This window comes from Rana temporaria, chromosome 1 (assembly GCF_905171775.1).
Source record: "Rana temporaria chromosome 1, aRanTem1.1, whole genome shotgun sequence".
NCBI lineage: Eukaryota > Metazoa > Chordata > Amphibia > Anura > Ranidae > Rana > Rana temporaria.
In genome coordinates, this window is record NC_053489.1 from 191207829 (window position 1) to 191234950 (window position 27122).

The following is a 27122-nucleotide window of genomic DNA, read 5'->3' on the forward strand; positions in this document are numbered from 1 at the left end:
ATAAGCGACTGGTTTGCGCAAAAGTTATAGCACCTACAAAATGGGGAACAGAATTATGATTTTTTTTTATTATTTTTTTTTTTTACTAGTAATGGTGGCGATCTGCGATTTTAATTGAGACTGCGATATTGCGGCGGACGTATCGGACCCTTTTGGACACAAATTTGGGACCATTCACATTTATATAGCGATCAGTGCTATAAAAATACACTAATTACTGTATAAATGTGACTGGCAGGGAGTGGGTTAACACTAGGGGGTGAGGAAGGGGTTAAATGTGTATTCTGGGTGTGTTCTAACTGTGTGGGGGGAGGGGGGTGACTGGGGGAGGTGACCGATGCTGTGTCCCTATGTACAAGGGACACAGATCGGTCTCCTCTCTCCCTCACAGCACGTGGAGCTCTGTGTTTACACACAGAGCTCCACATCCCTGCTGTGTTACCGACGATCACGTGTACCCGGCGGACATCGCGGCCGCCAGGTACACGCATTGGCTATTCGGCGATGCGCCGGGACAGTGTTTACCTGCTGCGCACCCCCCAGTGGCGCACGCGGGTAATACACATAAAAGGACGTCTAAAGATGTCCACTCGCCACTTGAGAGCCGCGCTGTGGATGTCTTTTGTCTATAGCGCGGGTCTCAAGTAGTTAATTTATATTGTACAGTGTGATCCCGTCTGGAAATAAGCCCCTGACGAAGGGACGGACAGCGCCCCGAAACGCGTCGGACCTCTGGACCTCTGTTTGTGAACCCACATATTATCATATCATTCATGCTTTTAATGTTACTTTTATGTATATTTGTATAATTTGAGAATAAAATCTTTATTTATTTTGTGGTTGCCTTTAAAGTCCCAATTTTTTGGGGGTTCATCTTCTTTCGATTTACCCTAGGAATGTTGGCAACACTATTTAGGTCCAATATGATGCTCTATCTATGTTTTTCTTTAAAAGTTGTAGTCAACTCTGCCAACGAAAATGTAAAAAAACAAAAACCTCTGCAGCATTATGCCATAATGTGCTAGTACGCACCGCATACTAGCTCATTATTACAGACTTGTCTGTCAAATGCAGCCCTCCAGCGCTGTGCTGTAACTGAACCCTCGCATTCCCCGGTGCTTGCAACTTTGCCCAGTCTTCCTTAGGCCCCTTTCACATTGAGGAGTTTTTCAGGCGGTACAGCGCTAAAAATAGCGCTGCTATCGCGCCTGAAAAACTCCTTCACTGCACACTCAATGTGAAAGCCCGAGGGCTTTCACACTGAGGCGATGCGCTGGCGGGAGACAAAAAAATCTCCTGTCAGCAGCATCTTTGGAGCGGTGAGAGGAGCGGCATGTATACCGCTCCTTCACCGCTCCTTCCCATTGAAAACAATGGGAAACCGCGGCAATACCGCCCGCAATGCGCCTCTATAGAGGCGCATTGCGGGCGGTATTAACTCTTTATCGGCCGCTAGCGGTGGTTAATACCCGCGGCAATTCCGGCGGTATAGCGCCGCCGCAGCTCCCACCCCAGTCTGAAAGGGGCCTAAGGGATCTGTCCCTTTGGCTGCCTAAATAGTTGGGCCACAGCAGCATCACTCCTGCGCATGCGCATGGGAGTCATGTAGCCACAACACAGCAAAAGTGCTGTAAATGTTGTGGTTAGCGGTGGAGCTGTGGCTTGTATAAATGGTTTTATGTATAATGTGAGCACAATAAATATCCTGACGTCAACATAGTTGCAGAGTTTTGAACCAGTGTTAGCAATTCAGTGAATGATTTAACTTTTCTGCACTGAATAATAACAACTAATCTTATATTGCACATGTTGCATAATTCATAAAAAATACAAAGGGTGCTTCCAGTATTGATTTGTGTACTGTTGCCATCTGTAAACCTGAAAAATAAAATCTAGTTTATGTAAAATTGAGCACAACAAAATTCACATTATCTAAAGTTTTGATTGTAATGATAATTTAATTATCTTTTGCACCTGTTGAGAAGTAATGAGTTATTTTTTTCTTTGCTCTGGTGACAAGCTGGTAGAAAGCTGTAATATGCATGTATAGAATGAAAAATCATAAACATTGGAAGATTTTTTCATCGTAAAGTTTTTTTTTTTTACTAAACTTTTTTTCATACAGAGAACAGAAACAGGCTTAAAAAAAAAAACAGTTTGCTTTAAAATACATACTTGCACTGTGGACAGTAGACTTGAACAGATGATACAAAGAAACACCAGGAGACCTAAGAAGGGTGTTGATCTTTTTTTTAACCACTTGTCCACGGGAGGACATCATATGACGTCCTCAACTTTGTGCGGTGATATCTGAATGATGCCTGCAGCTACAGGCATCACTCAGATATCGCCGTCTTCAGCCGCCGATTCCGTGCACGATAAGAACGATCAAAGTGGCTTGATCATTCTTATAAGCAGCGGGAGGGGATGCCCCCCCCCTCTCCCGCCGCCATCTGCTGCTTCTCTGGGCTCTCCCGTGCCATCGGGGGCCCGGAGAGCGAATCGGTCAGCGCTGCCTGGAAAGCATAGAGATGGGTCACCAGTCATCTCTATGACCGTCGGAGGCCCGGGCGTGACGTTATGACATCACGCCCGTTATCGGAAGTAAACAAAGCCGCAATCGCGGCTGTCGGCATGTGATCGGTGAATTTTTTTTCACCGATTTCATGCATGTAAATCTGGAGGAGAGATATGGGGTCTTATTGACCCCACATCTCTCCATAAAGAGGACCTGTCACACTGATTACGAATAAAAGTGAAAAAAAAAGTGTAAAAATAAAAAAATATATATTTTTTTTCGAATCACCCCTGTCCCCGTTATCTCGCGTGCAGAAGCGAACACATGCAAGTCCCGCCCACATATGTAAACACCGTTCAAACCCCACATGTGAGGTATCGTCGAGTACGTTACAGCGTGTGCAACAATTCTAGCACTAGACCTCCTCTGTAACTCGAAAATAGTAACCTGTAAGAAATGTTAAAGCGTCACCTATGGAGATTTTTAAGTACCAAAGTTTGGCGCCATTCCATGAGTGTGCACAATTTTAAAGCATGACAAGTTAGGTATCTATTTACTCGGCGTAACATCATCTTTCACATTATACAAAAAAATTGGGCTAACTTTACTTTTTTTTTTTTATTCATGAAACCGTTTTTTTTCCCCAAAAAAAGGCGTTTGAAAAATGATTGCGCAAATACCGTGCGAGAAAAAAAGTTGCAATGACCGCCATTTTATTCCCTAGGGTGTCTGCTAAAAAAAATATATAATGTTTGGGGGTTCTGATTAATTTTCTAGCAAAAAAAATGTGATTTTTACATGAAGGAGAGAAGTGCCAAAATAGGCCCGGTGGACAAGTGGTTAAAGAAGGAAATTGTGTTGTATTTTTTCTGAAAAAATATGTTGGCCCACTTCACAAGTCTATACATCCTTTTCGAAGTGGGCCGACACAGTTACTTCAGAAGGTAACACTATTTCTTTCTCATTTATTGAAGGACACAGGATCCAGAGACTGTTGTTTTATACTGCCACCGAGTGGATGATATTGATACTGGTTAACCAAAAAAACACAGATCGGCCTGGTATATATTCCCACTCCCACCATGCCTCTAGTTTTTGCTTGTGTCCTAGAAGAATGCACGCCTTTTCTCTATTGAGAAAATGTAATCATGTTTGCTAGTAATTTTTCCTGCTTTCAAGATTTTTTTTTTTTTGTTCATTCAAGATTTCCCTACATGTCCATATATATTTGGACACGGGCACAATTACTTTTGGCTCTCTATGCCACCAAATTAAAATTAAAACAAAACAATCCAAATGAATTTGAAATGCAGACTTTCAGCTTTATTTCAAGGGGTTGAACATTAATATCAAGTACAAATTTTAGGAACTGCAACCATTTTTATACACAGTCCCCCCATTTTCAGGGGCTCAAATGTAATTGGACAAATGAATATAATCATAAATAAAATGTTAATTTTTTATATTTCGTTGAGAATCTTTTACTGGCAATGAGTGCCTGAAGTCTGGAACCCATGGACATTACCAAAGACTGGGTTTCCTCCTTTCTGATGCTTTGCCTAACCTAGAGCCTAATGCCGCGTACACACGACCGTTTTTCATGATGAGAAAAGTGCAATTTTTTAAATTGGTCATTAAAAACGATCATGTGTGGGCTCCAGAGCATTTTTCTCGTCGTGAAAAATGGCCATTGAAAATTGTGAACATGCTCTAATTTTTCTCATCGTGAAAAATGGTTGTGTGTAGGCTTTAATGACGGAAAAAAAACGTGCATGCTCAGAAGCAAGTTATAAGACTGGAGCACTCATTCTGGTAAAACTAGCGTTTGTAATGGAGATAGCACATTCATCACGCTGTAACAGACTGAAAAGCACAAAGTCTGAAAAGCGCGAATCGTCTCTCACCAAACTTTTACTAACACAAAATTAGCAAAAGCAGCCTAAATGGTTGCGCCATCCGAATGGAACTTCCCCTTTATAATGATGCTCAAGCATTTTTTTTTACGATCGTGTGTATGCAAGGCAGGCTTGACAAGAATCACGTTGAGAAAAAAATGTGTTTTCCATGACATTAAAAGCGGTCGTGTATATGTGGCATAAGGCTCTACCTGCAGCTGTCTTCAGTTGTTCTTTGTTTATGGGTCTTCCTGCCTTTAGTTTTGCCTTCAGCAAGTGAAATGCATGCTCAATTGGGTTGACATCAGGTGATTAATTCGGCCAGTGCAAAATATTTCACTTCTTTTCTTTAAAAAGCCTCATGGTTGCTTTTGCAGTGTGTTTTGGATCATTGTCCATCTGTACTGTGAAGTGCCGTCCAATTAACTTTGCTACATTTGGCTGAATCTGGGCTAACAGTATATCTCTAAACACTGCAGAATTCATCCGGCTGCTTCTGTCTTCTGTCACATCATCAATAAACACCAATGACCCAGTGCCACTGGAAGCCATGCATGCCCATGCCATCAGCATTAACTACCAGCAGCTAGTTCGTGATTATGCGAGCCTTGTACCCTGAGCTACCCTGAGCTACATTGTCCCTGCTTGGCAGTGTGACATGCAGGGGGCTGCCATTTCAGGCGCAAGGTGCCCCTATCCATGCGTCCTGCCCCCTAATTTACATGCAGGGTGTCGGATGCATGTATTCCAGTAAGGGGACCAGAGGCTCTAATAGGCTTGAAAAAAGGGTGGACTCAGGGTGCAGAGCACTGTGCTCTGAGCCCACCCAGTGGTGTGAGAATAGCGAATGAATATTCGCTATTCTCACACTGATCCTCCTCCTGGCCAATCAGGAAGTAGGTCTAGAGAGCTGTCACCTGATTGGCTGAAAGGACAGACAATCTTATTGGATGTCTAGGAGGAGGAGATGCACAATGCAGAGGAGGAGAAGACATCACCCCGCTGCCCATAGGAGTGCTGCCCATCCGAAACTTATATTGGGGGGGGGGTGCACCCCCGACCAGGGGGGATTGGTTGTTCATATGCAGGAGTTCACATCGATTACTTGTGGGAGGCAACCCTATTAAAAGCAATGAGAAGCTGACAGCTCTTGCAGCTAATCGTAGTGGCTCTTATGTGATTGTTAATGCAGCGATTACCTTTTGAGTGATCGTCCCTGGATGCAGTCAGTCTGCACCCAGGGCCGATCACTTGCAGATAATACCTGTGATAAAAGTAAGTGGAGAACCAGCAAAAAGTCACAGAGGCCCAGAGAATTACGTTTTTTGAGGAGGAGGGGGTGGTCAACTACATTAAGTATGGGATGACCAATGGATGTTTAGTGGGAACAGGAAGCAGGGCCGGGTGGTTAGGTGGACATAAAAAAAAAAAGTTAAGCAACCTTCTCTATGGTAACAGGGTTTAAGGAGGCACATATTGAATGTGCAGGTGGACATGGAGTGTTAGGTGGGAAAGATATCTGTACAATGGATAGCTCATCATGAATTTTATTTTTAAATGCTTGTCAATTTCCTAAGAAATTAGGGGGTAATCCACAAAAGGGATACGCCGGCGTATCTACTGATACGCCGTCGTATCCCTGTTTCTATCTATGGAACTGATCCACAGAATCAGTTTCACATAGATGGGCAGAAGATCCGACATGTGTAAGGGACTTACACCGTCGGATCTTAGGATGCAGTACCGCAGCCGCCGCTGGGGGCATTTCTCGTCGAAATGCCGCTTCGGGTATGCAAATTAGCACTTACGGAGATCCACGAAGCTTTTCAGCTTAGTTTTTTCTCCGTAAGTATTAGTTTGCCGTCGCAATATTAGGGCTGCTTTTACAAGGCCTAAACTGTTTACACCTTGTAAAAGTAGACCCTTCTATCCCGCGTCGCTGTCTTTTTTTTTTTTTCCCGCCGCAACTCGTTTTTTTTTTTTTTACGCCCGTCGCGATTCTCAAAACCCGGCGCAACGTAAAACCGTGCAAAGCACGTCGGGAAAATGACGTCGGGAGCATGCGCAGTATGTCCGGCGCGGGAGCGCGCCTAATTTAAATGGGACTCGCCCCATTAAATTAGGAACGCCTTGTGCCGGACGGATTTAAGTTACACCGCTCAAAATTTCTAGGTTAGTGCTTTGTGGATCGGGCACTTAGGTAGAGATTTTGCAGCGGTGTAACTTAAATGCCAAAAGTTACGTTGCGCCGGGTTTTTGAGGATTAGGCCCTTAGTGTGTTATTGGGTTAAGGAAGTTGAGGAAAAAGTAGAGTTAAAGGGTAGTAAAGAGCTGAATGGAACTGCGTGAGAGGGCGTTAATGAGTGTGGTAAAATAGGTCTGTTTGGCAGTGTGATTCCAATGGTTGGGAGGCGTTTAACGGCTTGTCACGCAAAGGGGAGACGGGGGGGGGGGAGTCAAGGGAGGAGAGAGAGGGGGACAGAGGAACATTCTTGTTCTATATAGGTTTAAGGGTCTGATAGGTACACCATGTAACTGTATGTGTAAGGCCTTATAATATTTATCAATGTTTGGGAGGCCAGTACCCACATTTGATTTATGTAGGGTCAGTAGAGAGAACCTATATGCCCCATATGTAGGACTGTAGCAAAGCACAAAGTTGAGTAAAGTACAGGTATGCTTAGGGTATATGTATAGAAAGTTCCTGGATAAGGTAAAGGAGCCGAGGGAGGATGGTCACTTTGAACGCATTGCATCTCCCGAACCAGATCAGTACAATTGGTTGCCAGTTGTTTAAGTCAGTTCTGATTTTTCCTAATAAAGAGTGAAAATTGGCATCATAGAGATCAGAGGGGTCAGGTGTAAGCCTGACTCCTAGGTATTGAGCCCACTAGACCAAAGTCTCTGTGATGGAGATATTCAGGGCTTCAAACCTATTATAGTTGGCTGTGAAATTGGAAAGCTCTCTGCATTGATGGGAAAGATGCAGAAGGGCAGGGAGGGCCGAAATAGGGTTAGGCATAACAAATAGGAGATGTTCGGCATGGTAGATCATTTTTCAGAGGTATTTGTTAGGAGCCTCAGAGGCAAATTGTCACTTTCTAGATGTCTGCTTTAACTCTTGAAAGCCTGAAGCATTGTGCCAAAACCACTTGCATTATACAAGGTTCTAGGACAATTGCAGTGCACTCCCATTCACTTGAAAGGGTCACATTTGGTGGCAGTACTGTCTACCAAACGAACGTGACCTGCAGCAGTGTGTACTAGCATGGCTCATAGCCGTATTAACTTGTGGCTGAAAGGAAGGGGGGCAGGGGGGTGTTGGGGTTGACAGTAAACATGCAGGTCAACCACCTACTGTTAACATTGCCCATGTACGCAAAGCCTTAGTAAATTAGCCTGAATATGTGAGACTTTTAGCGATCGTTGCTGTTACATCATGTTTTCAAAATCAGTGTTTCCACAGTTGTGATCTATGTAGCCCACTTTAAAATGACTTGCATCACAGCAAGATCATTTATAAAAGTTTAAGACCCCTTTCACACTGAAGCGTTTTTACAGCGTTTTAGCGTTAAAAATAGCGCTATTAAAACGCTCATAAAACGCTCTCCGTGCATCTCAATGGACCCCTTCACACTGAGTCCTGCAAGCAGCATCTTTGGAGCAATGGGAGAGTGGGTAACCGCTCAAAGAGAACCAGGTAATCTGATTCCTGTGGTCCGAGCCAAGGGTGCAGGCAGTGCAATCAAAATGCAGGTTAGGATGAAGGAAAAAAGCTGGGACAGCCGCACTCCAAAAAAACTCCTCCTTTAATTAAAAATCACAAAATACATGCCACAGCAAAAAACAGCACAAAACTTGTGCTGTTTTTTGCTGTGGCATGTATTTTGTGATTTTTAATTAAAGGAGGAGTTTTTTTGGAGTGCGGCTGTCCCAGCTTTTTTCCTTCATCCTAACCAGCATCTTTGGAGCAGCTTTTGGGCACTGAAAAAAACACTCCAAAAATGCCCCTCTCCATTGAAATGAATTGAAATCGCTGTAAAAATGCCTTACCCTTTCACACTGAGGCATTGCACTGGCGGGGCGTTGAGAAAAGTCCTGCAAGCAGCATCTTTGGAGCAGCTTTTGGGCGCTGAAAAAAAACGCTCCAAAAACGCCCCTCTCCATTGAAATGAATTGAAATCGCTGTAAAAATGCCTTACCCTTATACACTGAGGCATTGCACTGGCGGGGCGTTGAGAAAAGTCCTGCAAGCAGCATCTTTGGAGCAGCTTTTGGGCACTGAAAAAAAACGCTCCAAAAACGCCCCTCTCCATTGAAATGAATTGAAATCGCTGTAAAAATGCCTTACCCTTTCACACTGAGGCATTGCACTGGCGGGGCGTTGAGAAAAGTCCTGCAAGCAGCATCTTTGGAGCAGCTTTTGGGCGCTGAAAAAAAAAACGCTCCAAAAAACGCCCCTCTCCATTGAAATGAATTGAAAAGCGCTGTAAAATCGCCTTGCTCTTTCACACTTAGGCACTGCAAAAACGCCCTAAAACTTTAGGGTCTTAGTGGTGCTTTACCAGCGTTTTTCGGGCGCTGGCAGTGTGAAAGGGCTGTGAAAGCACTCCGGCTTTCACATTGGGATTGCAGATGAGGCTTTCTCTCGAATAACGCTCGAATAACGCACGAAAAACGCTTGAATAACGCTCGCAAAACGCCCCAGTGTGAAAGGGGTCTAAAGGAAAAAGGGGATAAGCAGCACAGAAAAAGGTAAGCGTGTAAAAGCAATAACTTTAGCGTATTAGCAAAAAACATTATCTACCAGAAGACAGTGTAAAGAAAATATATTTTTTTCAGTTGCCTGAGGAGACTCTGATGGCTGCACAATAAGTGCCAGAGGACTAAATGTAGCCCTGGGATGCAGGTTGGGCACCAGGGGTTTAAGTTATTTCTTTCATAAAAATATGACTGCATTAAATGCTCTCGTTATGTTTATTTTTTTCCTTATTATGATTTAGTGAAAGATCAGGTCCCATTTTAGGAGCCATTCATTCAGGGAAAATGCCTTAGGGTTCACATCCGTTTTTTTCCCCTGTACACGCTGCTAGTAAGATTGAGAAATTTCAGCATCCGTTACCTCTGTGTTACAAGAGCATTAAATATTAAAAGTGCATGCTGTACTCGCTGCCCCTAAGCAGCAGTAACATGCTTGGCTGCACAAATATTTGCCTAATCTGAATAACCGTTCTCTTGATGATATTCTGCTGTTAATTAAATTGCAATCATAGCAACTCGCTGTAAGCTTTACTAATTCTAGATGCTTCCGCTCCATGCACATTATATTAAAATCACATTAAATCATTTAGTACCAATCTAATGCAAATCCTTTATCCTAGAGTGGCATAAAAGGGAACCAACTGTTCACTTGGCTATTATTGGACCAATGGTAAGTACATCTTTACATTTATTTTTTAGATAATTACTAATCTATTATAGCATATATTTTAATATAATTTTATTGTTTTTACTGCGAATACTTTTTTTTGTATTGATTCTTTAGTGGTTTTTATCTGTTTGGCTGTTTACCTTTTTTGCTGGGAATGATTAGTAGGGTTGGGTCAGGGACAGGCTAAGGCCTCATGCACACTGGACGTTTTTACAGCAGCTGTTTTTGGCAGCAGACATTTTTTTCTAAAGTCATTAAACTCTCCATCATGTTATCCTATGTGTCCATGCACACAAAGACTGTTATCAGCAGTTTTGGGCAGTGGCGTTTTTGAGCAATAAAAAAACACTCAAACTAGTGGGTTCTGAGAGACGTTTTTCAGCTGTAAAAACACTCTAAGGCCCCGTACACACGACCAGATCTATACGCTGGGATTGATCCGCGGATCAGTTCCAGCAGATAGATCCGGTCGTGTGTACGTAAAGTGACAGTGCTTTTGCGCTAATATAGATCCTCAATGTAAAAACCCTAAACAAAATATATAGCAATAGATGCTGCAAAACCTAAAGTGTTTACAGTACACAAAATATATAGATGCAATAAAGTGGGGTTCTGCGCACCCTAACACGCAGACACGGTGAAAAATAAATAAATAAAATACCAATCTGTGAAGACGTGGAAGAGAGCAAATAAACGCTCAATAAATCAAGTGCAAAATATAAATAAATATAAATGTCCAAACTTCAAAGTAAAAATAAATTACAATGCAATAAGGGTCACCGAGATAAGGTCAATAACCATGATAAATGTCCAAAGTAGGATGAAAACTATGTTAATGGTGATAATCAAGTGCTAATGTTCATATAAGCTGCCAGAGAAATGTAACTGATGTGATCTCAAAGCAATCCAATATGAGTGTTGCCAGACGAGTGTAATAATCCCTCCCTGGGCTCCCGGGACTCTTACCTCCGCGTAGATAATAAAATGCCTCCACTATAGGTGTCACTCCCGGTCCTCCGTATACAGGCTCCACCAATCCTCCTTAGATATCCATGGCCAGGTCCTCAGTATATCCAGATAATGGGTATGTCCAGGAGGAAAGCAGGGGAAACACAAAGACAAAGGAGGGGACTCCAATCGTGAAGTAGTAAGCACCGGAAATGTTTAATAGAAGGAAAAAACTGCGCTTACATGCGATCTGACAGATTACAGCAAAGAAACTTTTTTAAAACGAGCGGCGTTTCAAGCGCCTGTATACGTCACTCCAGGTGTACGTCTTCCCGTCCAATCCCTACGCGTTACGACACGTGTCACGTGTCTTCATCTGGGGAATCCGATTGGCGGTTGTGGTGTTGTTTAAGTATCCAAGCGACCGGAAATAATGCCGTGGCCATTTTATTGGAGTCCAATACATAACACTGATTCTGCCCATTCATTAGAATGCATAGCAGAGAGTGTCACTAAAATAGGACGCCACGGCTTGGAAGTCACTGAAATGACGGCTCACATGTCCTTATATATAATAATGTAATGGGCCATAATAAACAAGAAAGGGTAAAAATAAAAATAGATATACCGTATTTTCCGGCTTATAAGACGACTCGGCGTATAAGACGACCCCCTAATTTTCCAGGAAAAATGTTGGTTTTGGGATATACTCACTGTATAAGACTACCCCCTTTTTTTCCCAGCCCCACTGTGCCATTACATGCCCCACTGTGCCATTACATGCCCCCACTGTGCCATTACATGCCCCCACTGTGCCATTACATGCCCCCACTGTGCCATTACATGCCCCCACTTTGCCATTACATGCCCCCACTGTGCCATTACAGTACTTGCCCCCACAGTGCCATCACATTACATGCCCCCACAGTGCCATCACATTACATGCCCCCACAGTGCCATCACATTACATGCCCCCACAGTGCCATCACATTAAATGCCCCCACAGTGCCATCACATTAAATGCCCCCACAGTGCCATCACATTACTTTCCCCCACAGTGCCATCACATTGCATGCCCCCACAGTGCCATCACATTGCATGCCCCCACAGTGCCATCACATTGCATGCCCCCACAGTGCCATCACATTGCATGCCCCCACAGTGCCATCACATTGCATGCCATCACATTACATGCCCCCACTTTCCCCCCCACTGTGCCATCACTCACGTTTTGCAGGCCGGGGACTCCGTCTGCTGCGAGCGTCCATGATTTCAAAGCCGCGCGCCGTCTTCTCAGCGTGTCCTGTGATTGGCAGAACACAAATTTTCCCAGTAGCGCCTCTGTTCTATGTTCCGCCAATCACGGATGCCTTCTCATCTCGTCCGAGGATGAGAAGGCATCCGTGATAGGCGGAAAACAGATACAGAGGCGCTGCTGGGAAGATTTCTGTTCCGCCTATCACAGGGCAGCGAGGACGCGCTGAGAAGACGGCGCGCAGCTTTGAAATGATGACGATCGCAGCTGCACGGAGACCGTACCTGGCGTATAAGACGACCCCCGACTTTGGATGCATTTTTTTGCATCCAAAAAGTCGTCTTATACGCCGGAAAATACGGTAGATAAACATGGGTATGGTGTGGAGAAATAATATATAAAGAAGCACATATAATCCTCAGGCTGGGACGAGTGGAGCATCGTCCTGCTGGACAAAAAAATTAATATAGCAGCGCTTCTTAGTAATCAATCAAACAGTGGATATGAAATCCTAAATGTATATATATCTCTCCGAACACAAAAATGCCATGTAATAAACATTATTAAATAAAAAATATGTTTAATAAGAATATATTTAATAAAAAATAAGTGTATAAACCACTGGGACGGGTAGAGAATAATGGTAATACATGACATCGTTAGAAGCCATAAATACCTCTAAAATTATTAAAATATATATATATATATATCCACAAATAATGCCGTATATATATAAAAAATATAAAAATATATATATAAATCCATATAAAAACAGGTAATAAAATTTTAAAATATTAATAAAATAATGATAAAATATAATATATGGAGGTCGCACACCTAGTTTGTCGCATGATTAACCACATCTATGCATATTATAATATCACAACAATATGGATGATCATAATAGTAAACATGGGTGAATAGGTACATATAGGGTGGAATCAGAAATTGCTCAGGAAGCAGTTAAGGTCAAATTCCACATTCATTCCTCCTGGTACTAATGTTCGCATACAATGTATCCATTTGGATTCTTTTTGACTTATTGTGCGAATCTTATGGCTCCCTCTCCATGAGGGGTTGTACTTTTCAACCCCCCAAAATTGGAGTTGGGTGGTATCTCGATTATGGACCTGGTCAAAGTGTCTAGAGACACTATGTTTAGGGTAGCCATTAATGATATAATATCATTAATGGCTACCCTAAACATAGTGTCTCTAGACACTTTGACCAGGTCCATAATCGAGATACCACCCAACTCCAATTTTGGGGGGTTGAAAAGTACAACCCCTCATGGAGAGGGAGCCATAAGATTCGCACAATAAGTCAAAAAGAATCCAAATGGATACATTGTATGCGAACATTAGTACCAGGAGGAATGAATGTGGAATTTGACCTTAACTGCTTCCTGAGCAATTTCTGATTCCACCCTATATGTACCTATTCACCCATGTTTACTATTATGATCATCCATATTGTTGTGATATTATAATATGCATAGATGTGGTTAATCATGCGACAAACTAGGTGTGCGACCTCCATATATTATATTTTATCATTATTTTATTAATATTTTAAAATTTTATTACCTGTTTTTATATGGATTTATATATATATTTTTATATTTTTTATATATATACGGCATTATTTGTGGATATATATATATATATATTTTAATAATTTTAGAGGTATTTATGGCTTCTAACGATGTCATGTATTACCATTATTCTCTACCCGTCCCAGTGGTTTATACACTTATTTTTTATTAAATATATTCTTATTAAACATATTTTTTATTTAATAATGTTTATTACATGCCATTTTTGTGTTCGGAGAGATATATATACATTTAGGATTTCATATCCACTGTTTGATTGATTACTAAGAAGCGCTGCTATATTAATTTTTTTGTCCAGCAGGACGATGCTCCACTCGTCCCAGCCTGAGGATTATATGTGCTTCTTTATATATTATTTCTCCACACCATACCCATGTTTATCTATATCTATTTTTATTTTTACCCTTTCTTGTTTATTATGGCCCATTACATTATTATATATAAGGACATGTGAGCCGTCATTTCAGTGACTTCCAAGCCGTGGCGTCCTATTTTAGTGACACTCTCTGCTATGCATTCTAATGAATGGGCAGAATCAGTGTTATGTATTGGACTCCAATAAAATGGCCACGGCATTATTTCCGGTCGCTTGGATACTTAAACAACACCACAACCGCCAATCGGATTCCCCAGATGAAGACACGTGACACGTGTCGTAACGCGTAGGGATTGGACGGGAGGACGAACACCTGGAGTGACGTATACAGGCGCTTGAAACGCCGCTCGTTTTAAAAAAGTTTCTTTGCTGTAATCTGTCAGATCGCATGTAAGCGCAGTTTTTTCCTTCTATTAAACATTTCCGGTGCTTACTACTTCACGATTGGAGTCCCCTCCTTTGTCTTTGTGTTTCCCCTGCTTTCCTCCTGGACATACCCATTATCTGGATATACTGAGGACCTGGCCATGGATATCTAAGGAGGATTGGTGGAGCCTGTATACGGAGGACCGGGAGTGACACCTATAGTGGAGGCATTTTATTATCTACGCGGAGGTAAGAGTCCCGGGAGCCCAGGGAGGGATTATTACACTCGTCTGGCAACACTCATATTGGATTGCTTTGAGATCACATCAGTTACATTTCTCTGGCAGCTTATATGAACATTAGCACTTGATTATCACCATTAACATAGTTTTCATCCTACTTTGGACATTTATCACGGTTATTGACCTTATCTCGGTGACCCTTATTGCATTGTAATTTATTTTTACTTTGAAGTTTGGACATTTATATTTATTTATATTTTGCACTTGATTTATTGAGCGTTTATTTGCTCTCTTCCACGTCTTCACAGATTGGTATTTTATTTATTTATTTTTCACCGTGTCTGCGTGTTAGGGTGCGCAGAACCCCACTTTATTGCGGTCGTGTGTACGGCCTAGCGGACATTTTCAGGCGGATAAAAATCCAGCCGACGGATTCCCAGCGGATAAAAATTTCTTAGCATGCTAAGAAATCTATCCGCTGCAATCCAGTCCAGCAGACTGATCCGGTCGTCTGTACAGACTCACCGGATCAGTCCGTCCGCTCCCATCCCTCGCATGCGTCGTAATGATTCGACGCATGCGTGGAAGTATTTACCTTCCAGGGTCGCGCACGTCGCGGCGACGGCCCGGCACGTCACCGCGGATGTATTCCGCTGGGATTTTGATCTGATGGTGTGTACAGCCATCAGATCAAAATCCTCTCGTGTGTACAAGGCCTAACGCTGATAAACGTCGATAAATGCTCAAAAACTTCACTCACCAGCGTTTTTTTTTTTTCGTTTTTTTTTTTGCACTTCAGACTTCGCCAATAAAGGACTTCCCCGTTAGAGGACGGGGAGTACCAGCGTTTAACGTTTTTGATCCATTGAAAAAAATGATAATTTTCTTCAACAAAAAAAACACTAAAAACCGCTAATGCAGAAAACGCTAAGAAGTTGAAATACTCACTGCAAAGCTACTGCCGTTTTTATAAAGTTATTTTAATGTCCAGTGTGCATGAGGCCTTATACTCAAACACAGCCTTGATAATTACGCTGGCACTGAGCTCCTCAAAACGCTTGTCATATGTAACATGTTTCCTGTAAACAGCATAAAAATTTAGATTTACAGGTGATCTATCTATCTATCTATCTATCTATCTATCTATCTATCTATCTATTGATCTATCTATCCCTATTATCTATATTTATTTATCTATCTATCTATCTATCTATCTATCTATCTATCTATCTATCTATCTATCTATCTATATAGGGAACCCTGCCAGGGTCCAGGTCTAATAAACAGCCAGTTCACTAATGAGTCAGCTGTGTTCTGGGCTTTAAGTAATCACCAGACCAAGGCTCCAGGCTCCCAGTTGGAGACGACTCCACCCTGCAGACAGGAGGTCTGGGCATGGGAGTCAGGAGGGCTTCACCTAGGAGAGAAAGGTGGGAGCCAGTATAGCACAAGGCTTCTTGCTGTACGCACGGAAGTGCTGAGCGTCCGGTCTGTGGGAGACAGACCAAGGCCATAAGTTATTCTAGCAAGTTATGGAATCACAGCTGCAGCAATAAGTTTAGTTTTGAAAAAAAGTTGTAGCTTCCTAGTTTGTTTGTAGTGTATTGCCGCGTACACACGATTGGAATTTCCGACAACAAAGGTTCAATGTGAGCTTTTGGTCGGATATTCCGACCGTGTGTAGGCTCCATCGGACATTTGCTGTCGGAATTTCCAACAACAAATGTTTGAGAGCTGGTTCTCAATTTTTACGTCATCCTCTGTATGCAATTCCTACGCACAAGAATCCTATGCATGCTCGGAATCAATTCAAAGCATGCTCGGAATCATTGAACTTATTTTTCTCGGCTCGTCGTAGTTCTGAACGTCAAGAGCGCGGTGACGTACAACATTTCTGACAACATGCAACACAAGTTTGAGCCAACATTTAGTCGGAAAACAATCCACGGTTTTGTTGTCGGAATGTCCAGTCTTGTGTATGTGGCATATGAGTGTAATTTCATAGACAAAATGTCAGTTTACGAGAATGACTTGGCAGGAGAGTCCACAGGTCATAGAGTGAGGTCTTATTCTAGAAAAGCTTTTTTGTAACTCCATAAAAATGATTACTTCAGCAGTTTGCTTGAAACTTGTAGGAAATGTTTTCTCTTCCCTTACTCATTATTAAAGCCTGGCGGGAGCTAAAAAATATTTTTCTAGTTTTGGATAGAGTTGAGGTTGCCAGAACTCAGAAAGCCGTTTACTGACGGTGTTCATTGACAGCACTCCTGCTTATGTGTAAAAGTCACCAGCTGGCTAATACCGGAGCGCTGTCAAATCGTTTGCCCACTGCCCACATATTTCTGCTGTCCATTTACATTCTTGGCCACCTCCTCCTTAGACTGCTCCTGTTCCAGCAGCAGAAAGACGCATGTATGGTGTGGGGTAAGCAAACCCCTGCAAATTCTCCTTCTGACAGCGCCCCTGTATTAGGGTGGTTGTTAAGACTGAAAGTTTTTTACCTTTATACATTCTATGCATGAAGGTAAAACCCTTCTGAGTGCAGCTCCCCCGACCTTATACTCACCTGAGCCAAGTCTCTCTCGCATCTCATCGGTGTAAAGACTGCAGTGGAAGCCTAGCTAGCCCCAATAGCAAGCAGTTTGCTATGGTGGGCACTTGGCGGGGGAGGGGCCAGGAGTGCTTGCAGGGTACCCAAGAAGAGGAGGATCTGGGCTGCTTTCTGCAAAACCATTGCACAGAGCAGGTAAGTATGACATGTTTGGCATATTCAAAAAAAAAAAACCCTTTAGAATCACTTTAACAAGTTGATTGTGTCTTGGTTATCCATCCTCAACTGAAACTCCTTCAGTCTTGGCCCAGTGAGTCCAATCCAGGCCGTGGCTATCTACCTTGTCAGACTGTAGGTCATCTACCCTGCCGTTGGACCACTCCTCTCCAACTAAAGTTGTATACACACTATAAGAAAATTAGAAGGAAAATTTTGTACGAGGAATGTTCGGTCGGTTATCTGATCGTTAGTATTGTGCTTTCCACATGCGATTCTGACTGTTTGTACCCAAAAAAAGTGCAAGCTCTAAAAATGTTATCGTACATGAACACGACGTCCAATATTTGCTCAGTGTGTGCAGTAATCGTACGAAAATAATTGAATATAGAAAAATAGAAACATAGAAATCATACACAAGAAAGATTGTTTGCCTTTATTGTTCAAGAATTAACATACAGGTTAATACCGTTGTCAGTTATAGTATGATACACACCGTTCGTCCGATTTTCTCATAGGGGCAGATCCACATACATCTGCGTGGGCGCAGCGTATGTGAGATACGCTACGCCGCTGTAACTTACTTTGCTATTCTTTGAATCTTGAAAGAATTTGCGCCGTAAGTTACGGCGGCATAGGGTATCTCTCTCGGCGTAAGGGCGCGGAATTCAAATGCGGCGAGTAGGGGCGTGTTTCATTTAAATGAAGCGCGTCCCCGCGCCGAACCAACTGCACATGCCCCGTCCGTCAAAACTCCCAGGGTGCATTGCTCCAAATGACGTCGCAAGGACGTCATTGTTTTCGACGTGAACGTAAATGGCGTCCAGCCCCATTCACGGACGACTTACGCAAACGATGTAAAATGTTTAAAATGATACGCGGGAACGACGGCCATACTTAACATTGAGTACGCCACCAGATAGCAGCTTTAACTATACGCCGGAAAAAGCCGAACAGAAACGACGTAAAAGAATGCGACAGCCGCTCGTACGTTGGTGGATCGTCGGAAATAGCTAATTTGCATACTCAACGTGGATTACGATGGGAACGCCACCTAGCGGACGTCGAAAAATCTAAAATCCGAAGACGTACGCCTGTCGGATCTAACCCAGATGCCGTCGTATCTTGTTTTGAGGATTCAAAATAAAGATACGACACAAGAATTTTGAAATTACGCCGGCGTATCAATAGATACGCCGGCATACTTTCTTTGTGGATCTACCCCATAGTGTCTACCCCACTTCACAGCTACAGCCTCCAGGATCACTGTTATCAATGGCTTATTGATTATTGATTATGGTTTATTTTTTGATCCATTCATGATGTTTGAATGTGTTTTACGGTAAATAAAAAGTCATTCATGTTAATATAAGAAAGTGAAGTGAGGATATTTGTGTCTTATTACTGTACTCAGAGATCAGTCCTATGAAAAATCTAAGCACAAATTCATTCATGAATCTAAAAGAAAGAAATCCTAATTACAGAAATCTAAAATAACTTATTTGTCAATTTTGTATTGTATTTTTGCATTGTATTATTTGAGCTATTTTACAAAATAAGAAAAAAGTCCAAAAGCAGCTTAAAAAAATAAATACATATTGGGCAGCATGCATTACGTATATATATACCACGCAATTACGGTGTGATAGTATGGCAGTTGTAGCACTAAATCAAGCAGTGAGAAGCAGTTCTACTCAAGTTTTATTGCATTCTTCTTACATCTAGAACACGAAGTTGGAGTAACATTTCCTGATGAGGTGGTTTGATACATTATGTATAACCTTAATTTACCCACATGTTTTTTATTATAAGATAAAGGATATCCAATGTTCCATGTGCAATTTATACTGCTCTGCTGCACAAAAACATTTGTATGTCAAACAGAGTGGAAGACAAATGTGCAAACCACACTGACACAACTTTTGATTTGAATAATTTGCTTTCCTTCACAACTAACCATTGTAGATATATTGCATGTTGAATATTGAATATCACAAATAAAAATACGCAGAGTGCATTTTTCATTTTATCTATTGGAGCATATTATTGAAATCAAATATTATGCTGGTCATTGTAGCGGAATAAACAAAATTCATGCAGAACTTGTATATTTATAGGCTGGTCTTCGAGTACAGAAAACATGACCTTTATCATGCGATGTCTTCCAATATAAGGGCATTCAATGACAGCAATAGTGTTTACTAAAAAAATGTGCATGCTTTTTTAGGCTTTCCCTCTTCCTTTTCCTACTTTTTTATTAAGTGAAACTGCAATTTTTTTGAGAAAAATAATCTCCTGTCAAAGTATGTTAAAGTCAGTTACAGTGTTAATTTTAGCAGCAAATTTCAGTTTAGTTTTAGTCTTATGCCGCGTACACACGACCGTTATTCATGACATTGAAAAAAACAACGTTTTTCTCAGCGTGATTCCTCTCAAGCCTGCCTTGCATACACACGACCGTGAAAAATGCTTGAGCAAAGCGCGGTAACGTACAACACATACAACGGCATTATAAAGGGGAAGTTCCATTCGAATGGCGCCACCCTTTGGGCTGCTTATGCTAATTTCCCCGTCTCATAACTTGCTTCTTAGCATGCACGTTTTTTTCCCCCTCGTTAAAGCGTACACACGACTGTTTTTCACAACGTGAAAAACGCCAACGTGAAAAAATAGAGCTGTTTTTTTTATTTTTAACGCCGTTGAGAATAATGCTCTGGAGCCTACACACCACCGTTTTTCACGACCAATTAAAAAAATTGCATTTTTCTCGTCATGAAAAACGGTCGTGTGTACGCAGCATTGTTTGGGTCTCCAAACATTCTAAACAAAGGGCCGGCTTATTGTCCTTCAGACTCTTGGAGGGCCGGACTTTGGCCAGCGGGGGTGGAAATTTTCCTGGCATCAGTGGGACTAAACATCTGGTATTAGGGGGAGGAATAGTGCCCCATCGTTGGTATCATAGGGAGGAATAATGCCCCATTAGTGGTGTCAGTGGGAGAAATGGTGCTCCACTGTCCGTGTCAGATGGTAGAATAGAGTCTCGTATCAGTGGGAGGGATAGTGCCCCAAGGGCTGGATAAAGGCAAGCAAAGGGCCGCAGTTTGGGGACCACTGATTTATGGCTTGCCTTAAGCAGCCCATACATGGGTTGCAGGAAAGAAATTTGCTCAATTCCCCCATCAATGCTGTGTTGATAGGGGAACCCGTCAGGCTAGTTGTACCCAAGTTGATCGATCCAATTTACATTCCTACTGAACCAGCCGAGAATCAAACCATCTACGGCCAGCCTTACTTACTGTCCCACCCCTGGCCCTTTCCTCCCCCACCCTTCACAGTCAACATTGGTGACTTTTTCAAGTATAGTTTATACAACTCCATTCTCACCTAGGCTGTGTGCTAGAGCTCCCTTCCTTGTCACCTACCTTTTTTCTCTTGGTGTCAAGAAAACCTCCCAGAAGTGACTCATACAGATAGCTGAAGAACAAGGCAGGAGACAGAAATGTAATTTAGTGCTCAGGTTTTAGAGAAGTACACTATAGAGAGTTATGCTTTGTCAGAGGTTTTAACCACTAGGATTTTTTGGCCATCTTAGTTAGATTTCCCACTTTTATTTTTATAGGTTGACCCGCTGTTTACAAATGAAGTCAAAGCCAAGCTCAGCAAGTAAGTATGTTATGCCTGGCACACACGATAAGATTTAAAAATTTCTTTGCATGCTAATCTCATATCGAAAAAAAAAGAGGTCACTTAAGTTACAGAAATTCTTGTATGACGGAATAAAAACTCAGAAGTGATGTAATGTATTGTATTTGTATTGTATTTTCGGAAGACAACTGTACTGATTAAACTAAAATTGTACGATCTGGTATAGTACGAGAGACATTTTTGTGCTTGTCGCATAGGTAGGATAATTTTACATGAACTGTGGTGATGGACTCTGTGTTAGCTGTGTACTAATGTTTAGATTACTGTACAATCGGATCGAACGCAGTATTTTTCTGATCATGTGTGCGGACCTTTAAACTTTTCTTCTTTTTTTAATTGGTCATGTATTGGCCAGATCTGCTTAGCTCTGTAATCATTTGCCTGCACCTATCTGGATTAGGTCATATACCTGCATATTTGAACATGAGAACTCAGCTGGGTGATGCAGGAATTATAAACCTACTTCCACCAGTTAGTTAAACAGTTGTGGCATAGACTCAATTCACAAAGTATTAACACACATGTACAGAGGTTTGTTTAGGCCATGTCACTGTAATTTTAAAATCTTACTGGATTCCGCGGGGGAAAAAAATGCCTGTTTTTTTTAAATAAGGATCCTTTTACTGGTGTGTTGGCTTTTTAAGTTGAACCTATTAATTAGTATAAATTCAAGGTACGGTAGGGTGGGACTTTATATGTGCCCTAGTGGAGTATAAATAATGATATATAACACAATTTAAAAAGAATATGGAAAAACGTTATTTGCCATCCATGAAGATAAAAATCTATTACAGTCCAAGAAAAAATATAGAGTTTGATATTTCCTGGGTCCAGGGTGTGCAGGTCCTGGTATGATCAGAGATGTGGCCTACGCATTTTGCGGTAACTTCTGCTTTGTTAGGGCCTTAAAGATAGCACAAAAAATGTCATATAAATATTGAGAATATCTTTATAAATGTAAGGTTAACATCATTTTAAATCAATATTGAATAAGCGTTAATATTGCAGGTACAACATATATATACATTTTTACACAGGCGTCAAGTCATTATAAAATATGGACCTATTAATTAGCTGCTTGAAGTGTCCAATATGCTGGGCATGTTGGCATTATAATATTTATAGAACTGGGTCATAATCCATATTAGTCATCCTTTCTTACAGTATATACTGTGAATTTAACCAGTTAGATATATCTAGTGAAGCAGCTTCAACTTAAATTAGCAACACTTTGGCAAATAATGAATCCTAAATCTTCCGACAATCTAAATTTAGTAGGAGTTGGAGTCGGTGCATTGTTTGCTGACTCCGACTCCAGGTACCCAAAATTTCCTCCGACTCCACAGCCCTGTTTTTAAGTGTTTCAACTTTAAAGTATAACTATAGGAAAAAATATTTGTTTTTCTTTTGAATAGAGCAAAGGAGGGTTATATCCCCTGTCAGATTTTTTTTCATCATCTGTGTCCCCATTTTGGAGATTTACCTTTAATATCTGTCCCAGAGCCAAACAGGAAGTAAGAGGAAATCCATGCAAATTAAGGTAATTCCTTGGGGACCCCCAGGTGACCAAAACTAGTGTCCCCATTGGAAGATTTCCCCTCTATTACTTTTCTGGGGGTACCCGAAAACTTGGGATTTTCTTTTACTTTCACCTTCAATGATGATGGTAAACAGGAAAAACAAAGACGGTGAATGTCTTTAATGGGGGCACAGACAACAATAAAAACCGCCAGGCGTTCTAATCTCTCTCTACTCGTTCCAAAACTAAATAAAAAAAGTTTTGCCTTTCGTTGTACTTTATCTGAAAGTATTTGAGATATAATGAAAAGAAAGGTTAGATTTACCATATGAAAAATACTGAAAGGTCTATAGAACACTGATCATATGATCATGAAGGAAGTTGGAATACAGCTTCTGTTGTTTTTGAATCTTTAAAGCTGAATTCGAGGAATGATATATTTTTTAAAACTTAGGCCCCATACACACGAGAGGATTTATCCGCAGATACGGTCCAGCGGACCGTATCGGCGGATAAATCCTCTCGAGGATTTCAGAAGATTTCTATGCGATGGCGTGTACACACCATCGCATTGAAATCCGCGCTGAAATCCTCTGGCGATGACGTGTCGCGCCGTTGCCGCTATTATGACGCGGCGACGGGCGCGACGCTGTCATATAAGGAATTCCACGCATGCGTCAAATCATTACGACGCGTGCGGGGAATCCCTTTGGACGGATGGATCCGGTGAGTCTGTACTGACGAGCGGATCCATCCTTTGGGATGGACTTCAGCAGATGGATTTTGTTATGTACTGGAACGTACCTTGTAGCCAGAGCCTAGTGTGCAGGAGGAGGCCTCTCTTACAGCCCCGGCTCTGGAGCTGCTGGAGTTGGGACAGCAAGCTCGGGAGCACGGCGAGGTAGGAGTGCCTGGTGATGATAGCAGCTCGGCACCAGTGGTGGTCCTTCGGGACGGTGGTTGTAGGAGACAGCGTCTCTGGAGCTGGCACAGGCACTGGATAGCAGGAGCTGGTAAAGCAAACCGGGTTAGCAGATAATCAGGTGGGTTAGGCAAGCGTAGTCAGATTCAGGCACAGGGTCTGGTAACGATGGGCAGGAGAGCAGAGCGGAGTCAGAGCAAGCCAGGGGTCGGAGTGGAGAGGGTCGGATGGTCAGACGGAGCCGGGTCGGTTTGAGGTAACAGGTTACAACAGGTCACAAGTTTCACAGATACAATGCTGCAGATCAGACAGCAAAGTGTCACTGCAGCTACTTGCTTTTTAAAGGCTGAGTGGCGCCAATCGCGCATTAACGCGCACGCGCGCGTTCCCGCCGTCGTGCACGTGCGCGTGTATTAGGCGCATGCGCGCGCATACGAGCGCGCACATTTGGCGCACAGATGCGCGCATTTGGCTCATATCCGTGTGCATGTGGGACGCGCCTGCGCACATGAATAGGCGATTGGTGCTGATTCTGACCATCAGTAAGTGTGCGCATGCGTGCACGCCGGAGCCTATTGGCGGGTCCCTGACATTGCCCCCCCCCAAGGGGCAGCCTCCGGATGCCAAGTCGGGCCCTCTTCTCAGGGTGAGCAGAAAAAAAAGCACGAACCAGTCTTTGTGCATGAATGTTGCTTTCAGGTTCCCAAGAGTTGTCTTCTGGACCATACCCCTGCCATTTAACTAGAAACTGCGTCTGCCCTTGCCGTTTCCTGCAGTCAAGGATGGCCTCCACCACGTATTCCTCGAACCCATCAACCACAATAGGTTCCGGAGGACTGGCCCCTCTGTCAGGAAAGGGATCAGGAACTGCAGGTTTCAACAGTGAAACGTGAAACACCGGATGAACTTTAAGTGAATCGGGTAAAGACAGTTCATACGATACCTCATTGATTCTTCTTTGTATTGAAAAAGGTCCCATGAATTTCGGTCCCAACTTCTTGGAAGGACAGGCCAACCTGAGGTTAGCTGTAGATAGCCATACTTGGTCACCTGGTTGGAGATCCAGCTCACCTCTCCTCTTCCTGTCAAAGAATTTCTTGCTGTCGGCTTGGGCTTTGGTCACTGCTTCCTGCAACACCCGATTGTTGTGGTTGAGGAACTCCACTGTGCTCTGCACTGCCGGAACTGGAGATTCTGGAAAAAAGTCAGGTAAGAATGTTAGGTTAAAGCCATAATTGGCAAAGAAGGGGGACTGCCCAGTGGCTGAATGGTTGGCGTTATTATAGGCAAACTCCGCTAAGGGCAACAAAGAGACCCAGTCGTCCTGAGAGAAGGACGTGAAGCACCTAATATACTGTTCCAGCGTCTGATTGGTTCTCTCTGTTTGCCCGTTGGTTTGAGGATGGTAGGCTGAGGAAAAGGCAAGTTCGATCTTCAAAGTCTCACATAGGGCTCTCCAAAAACGTGACGTGAACTGAACCCCCCTATCAGACACGATGTTTGTAGGGACTCCATGTAGTCGGATAATCTCCTTGATGAAGACACGAGCCGTTTCTGCAGCCATTGGGGTGCCCTTTAGTGGGAGAAAATGAGCCATTTTAGACAGACGGTCTATGACCACAAAAATTGCCGTACACCCTTCAGAACATGGAAGCTCCACTATAAAATCCATGGCAATCATCTTCCAGGGTCTATCAGGTACAGGTAAGGGTTTTAGTAATCCCCAGGCTCGGTCCCTTGTAGTCTTGTTCTGATTGCAGATGGGACACGTATTGACGTACGATTTACAGAACTCTTCCAAGCCTGGCCACCAGAAGGTACGGCGTACTAATTCAAGGGTCTTGCGAATCCCGAAGTGCCCTGCCAACGGGTGGTCGTGAAGGAGCTTCAAGACCTCCACTCGATTACTTCCCGGAACGAAAATTTGACTTCCTTTCCAGAACAGCCCGTCTCTGGATGTTAGAGTGATACCAGGAGGTTTGGAAGTGTCCGTGGATGCTTCCCTAATTTGAGAGAGCAGATCAGTCCGAAGAAGTAAAAAGTTACCTGCAGGTAGGATGGTGTCGGGAACAGATACATCTTTGGGGTTATCATGCATCCGTGATAGTGCATCCGGTTTGACATTCTTTGACCCCGGCCGGTAAGTTATGTGGAAACAGAAGCGTGAGAAAAACAGTGCCCAGCGGGCCTGCCGAGGTTTCAGTCTCTTAGCAGATCTCAAGTATTCGAGGTTTTTGTGATCTGTATAGATTAACACTGGATGGGCTGCACCTTCTAATAAGTACCTCCATTCCTCCAAGGCGGTCTTGATGGCAAGTAATTCACGGTCACCTACATCATAATTTCTCTCCGCGGGGAGAGCTTCCGGGAAAAGAACCCGACAGGATGCATTAAGTCTTTATTCCCCTGGCGTTGGGAGAGAACAGCTCCCACTGCAATTTCAGATGCGTCTGCTTCAAGGAGATAAGGTAGTGCTGGATCAGGGTGGCTGAGGATAGGGGCTGAGGTAAAAAGTCCTTTAAGCTTGTCAAAGGCCCTTTGGGCTTCGGGGTTCCAGCGGAAACGCAGGTTCTGTTTGGTCAACTGTGTGATAGGGGAGATTATTGCAGAAAACCCCCGGATAAATCTCCTATAGAAGTTCGCAAACCCCACGAAGCGTTGCACTCCTTTCTTATCCAGGGGTACAGGCCAATCGAGAATAGCAGACACCTTTTGGGGATCCATTTTAATTCCTGTAGGGGAGATCACCAGGCCCAGGAACTGGATGGTTTGCTGCTCAAATTCACATTTTTCCGCCTTGGCATACAGTCCGTGTAAGCGGAGACGGCAGAGGACCTTACGGACGTGTTCCCGATGTCTGTCTAGTGATCTGGAAAAGACTAAGATGTCATCGAGATAGACAATTACAAATATATCAAGGAAGTCTCTGAACACATCGTTGATAAAATGTTGGAAGGTGGCGGGTGCGTTGCACAGACCGAAGGGCATGACCAGTTATTCGTAGTGACCGAATCGGGTACGAAAAGCTGTTTTCCACTCGTCCCCCTCCCGAATGCGGACTAGGTTGTAGGCCCCTCTCAGGTCCAACTTGGTGAAGATGATGGCAGATCTTAGCTTCTGGAAGAGCTCGGGTATCAAAGGAAGCGGGAACCGGTTTTTCACCGTGATGTTATTTAACTCGCGATAGTCCACACAAGGACGAAGGGAATGGTCCTTCTTGGTAACGAAGAATATTCCAGCGCCCGCTGGAGAGGTAGAGGGCCGAATAAATCCTTTGTCCAAATTTTCATCGACGTATACTTTTAGGGCCTCTTGCTCCTTTTCTGATAACGGGAAAATGCGCCCAAAGGGAATTTCGGCCCCCGGAAGGAGCTCGATAGGACAGTCATAGGGGCGATGAGGTGGAAGGGAGTTAGCCCCCCGTTTACTGAAAACGTCCAGGAACTCGTGATAGGGTTCAGGAACAGACTGGAGCAGGTTGGGGTCAGAGTCCATGCATAGCAGGGTGGTGGGTGAGCAAGAGGGTCCAGGCAAGCAGTGTTGCTGACAGTAGGGGGATGGAA

At 43.1% G+C, this 27122-nt stretch overlaps 1 protein-coding gene across 3 annotated transcripts in view; it reads left to right on the forward strand.

Moving 5' to 3' along the window:
* Window positions 1-27122, forward strand: part of GLT1D1 (glycosyltransferase 1 domain containing 1) — a 200049-nt gene that overhangs the window by 98803 nt on the left and 74124 nt on the right. For 2 of the 3 annotated variants that reach the window (XM_040347374.1, XM_040347369.1), the window contains exons 8-10: window positions 3493-3579; window positions 9795-9844; window positions 21033-21076. In XM_040347374.1, coding sequence (XP_040203308.1) covers window positions 3493-3579; window positions 9795-9844; window positions 21033-21076 — 181 coding nt within the window. The remainder of the gene's footprint in view (window positions 1-3492; window positions 3580-9794; window positions 9845-21032; window positions 21077-27122) is intronic. The other variant, XM_040347371.1, reaches the window with a different exon arrangement.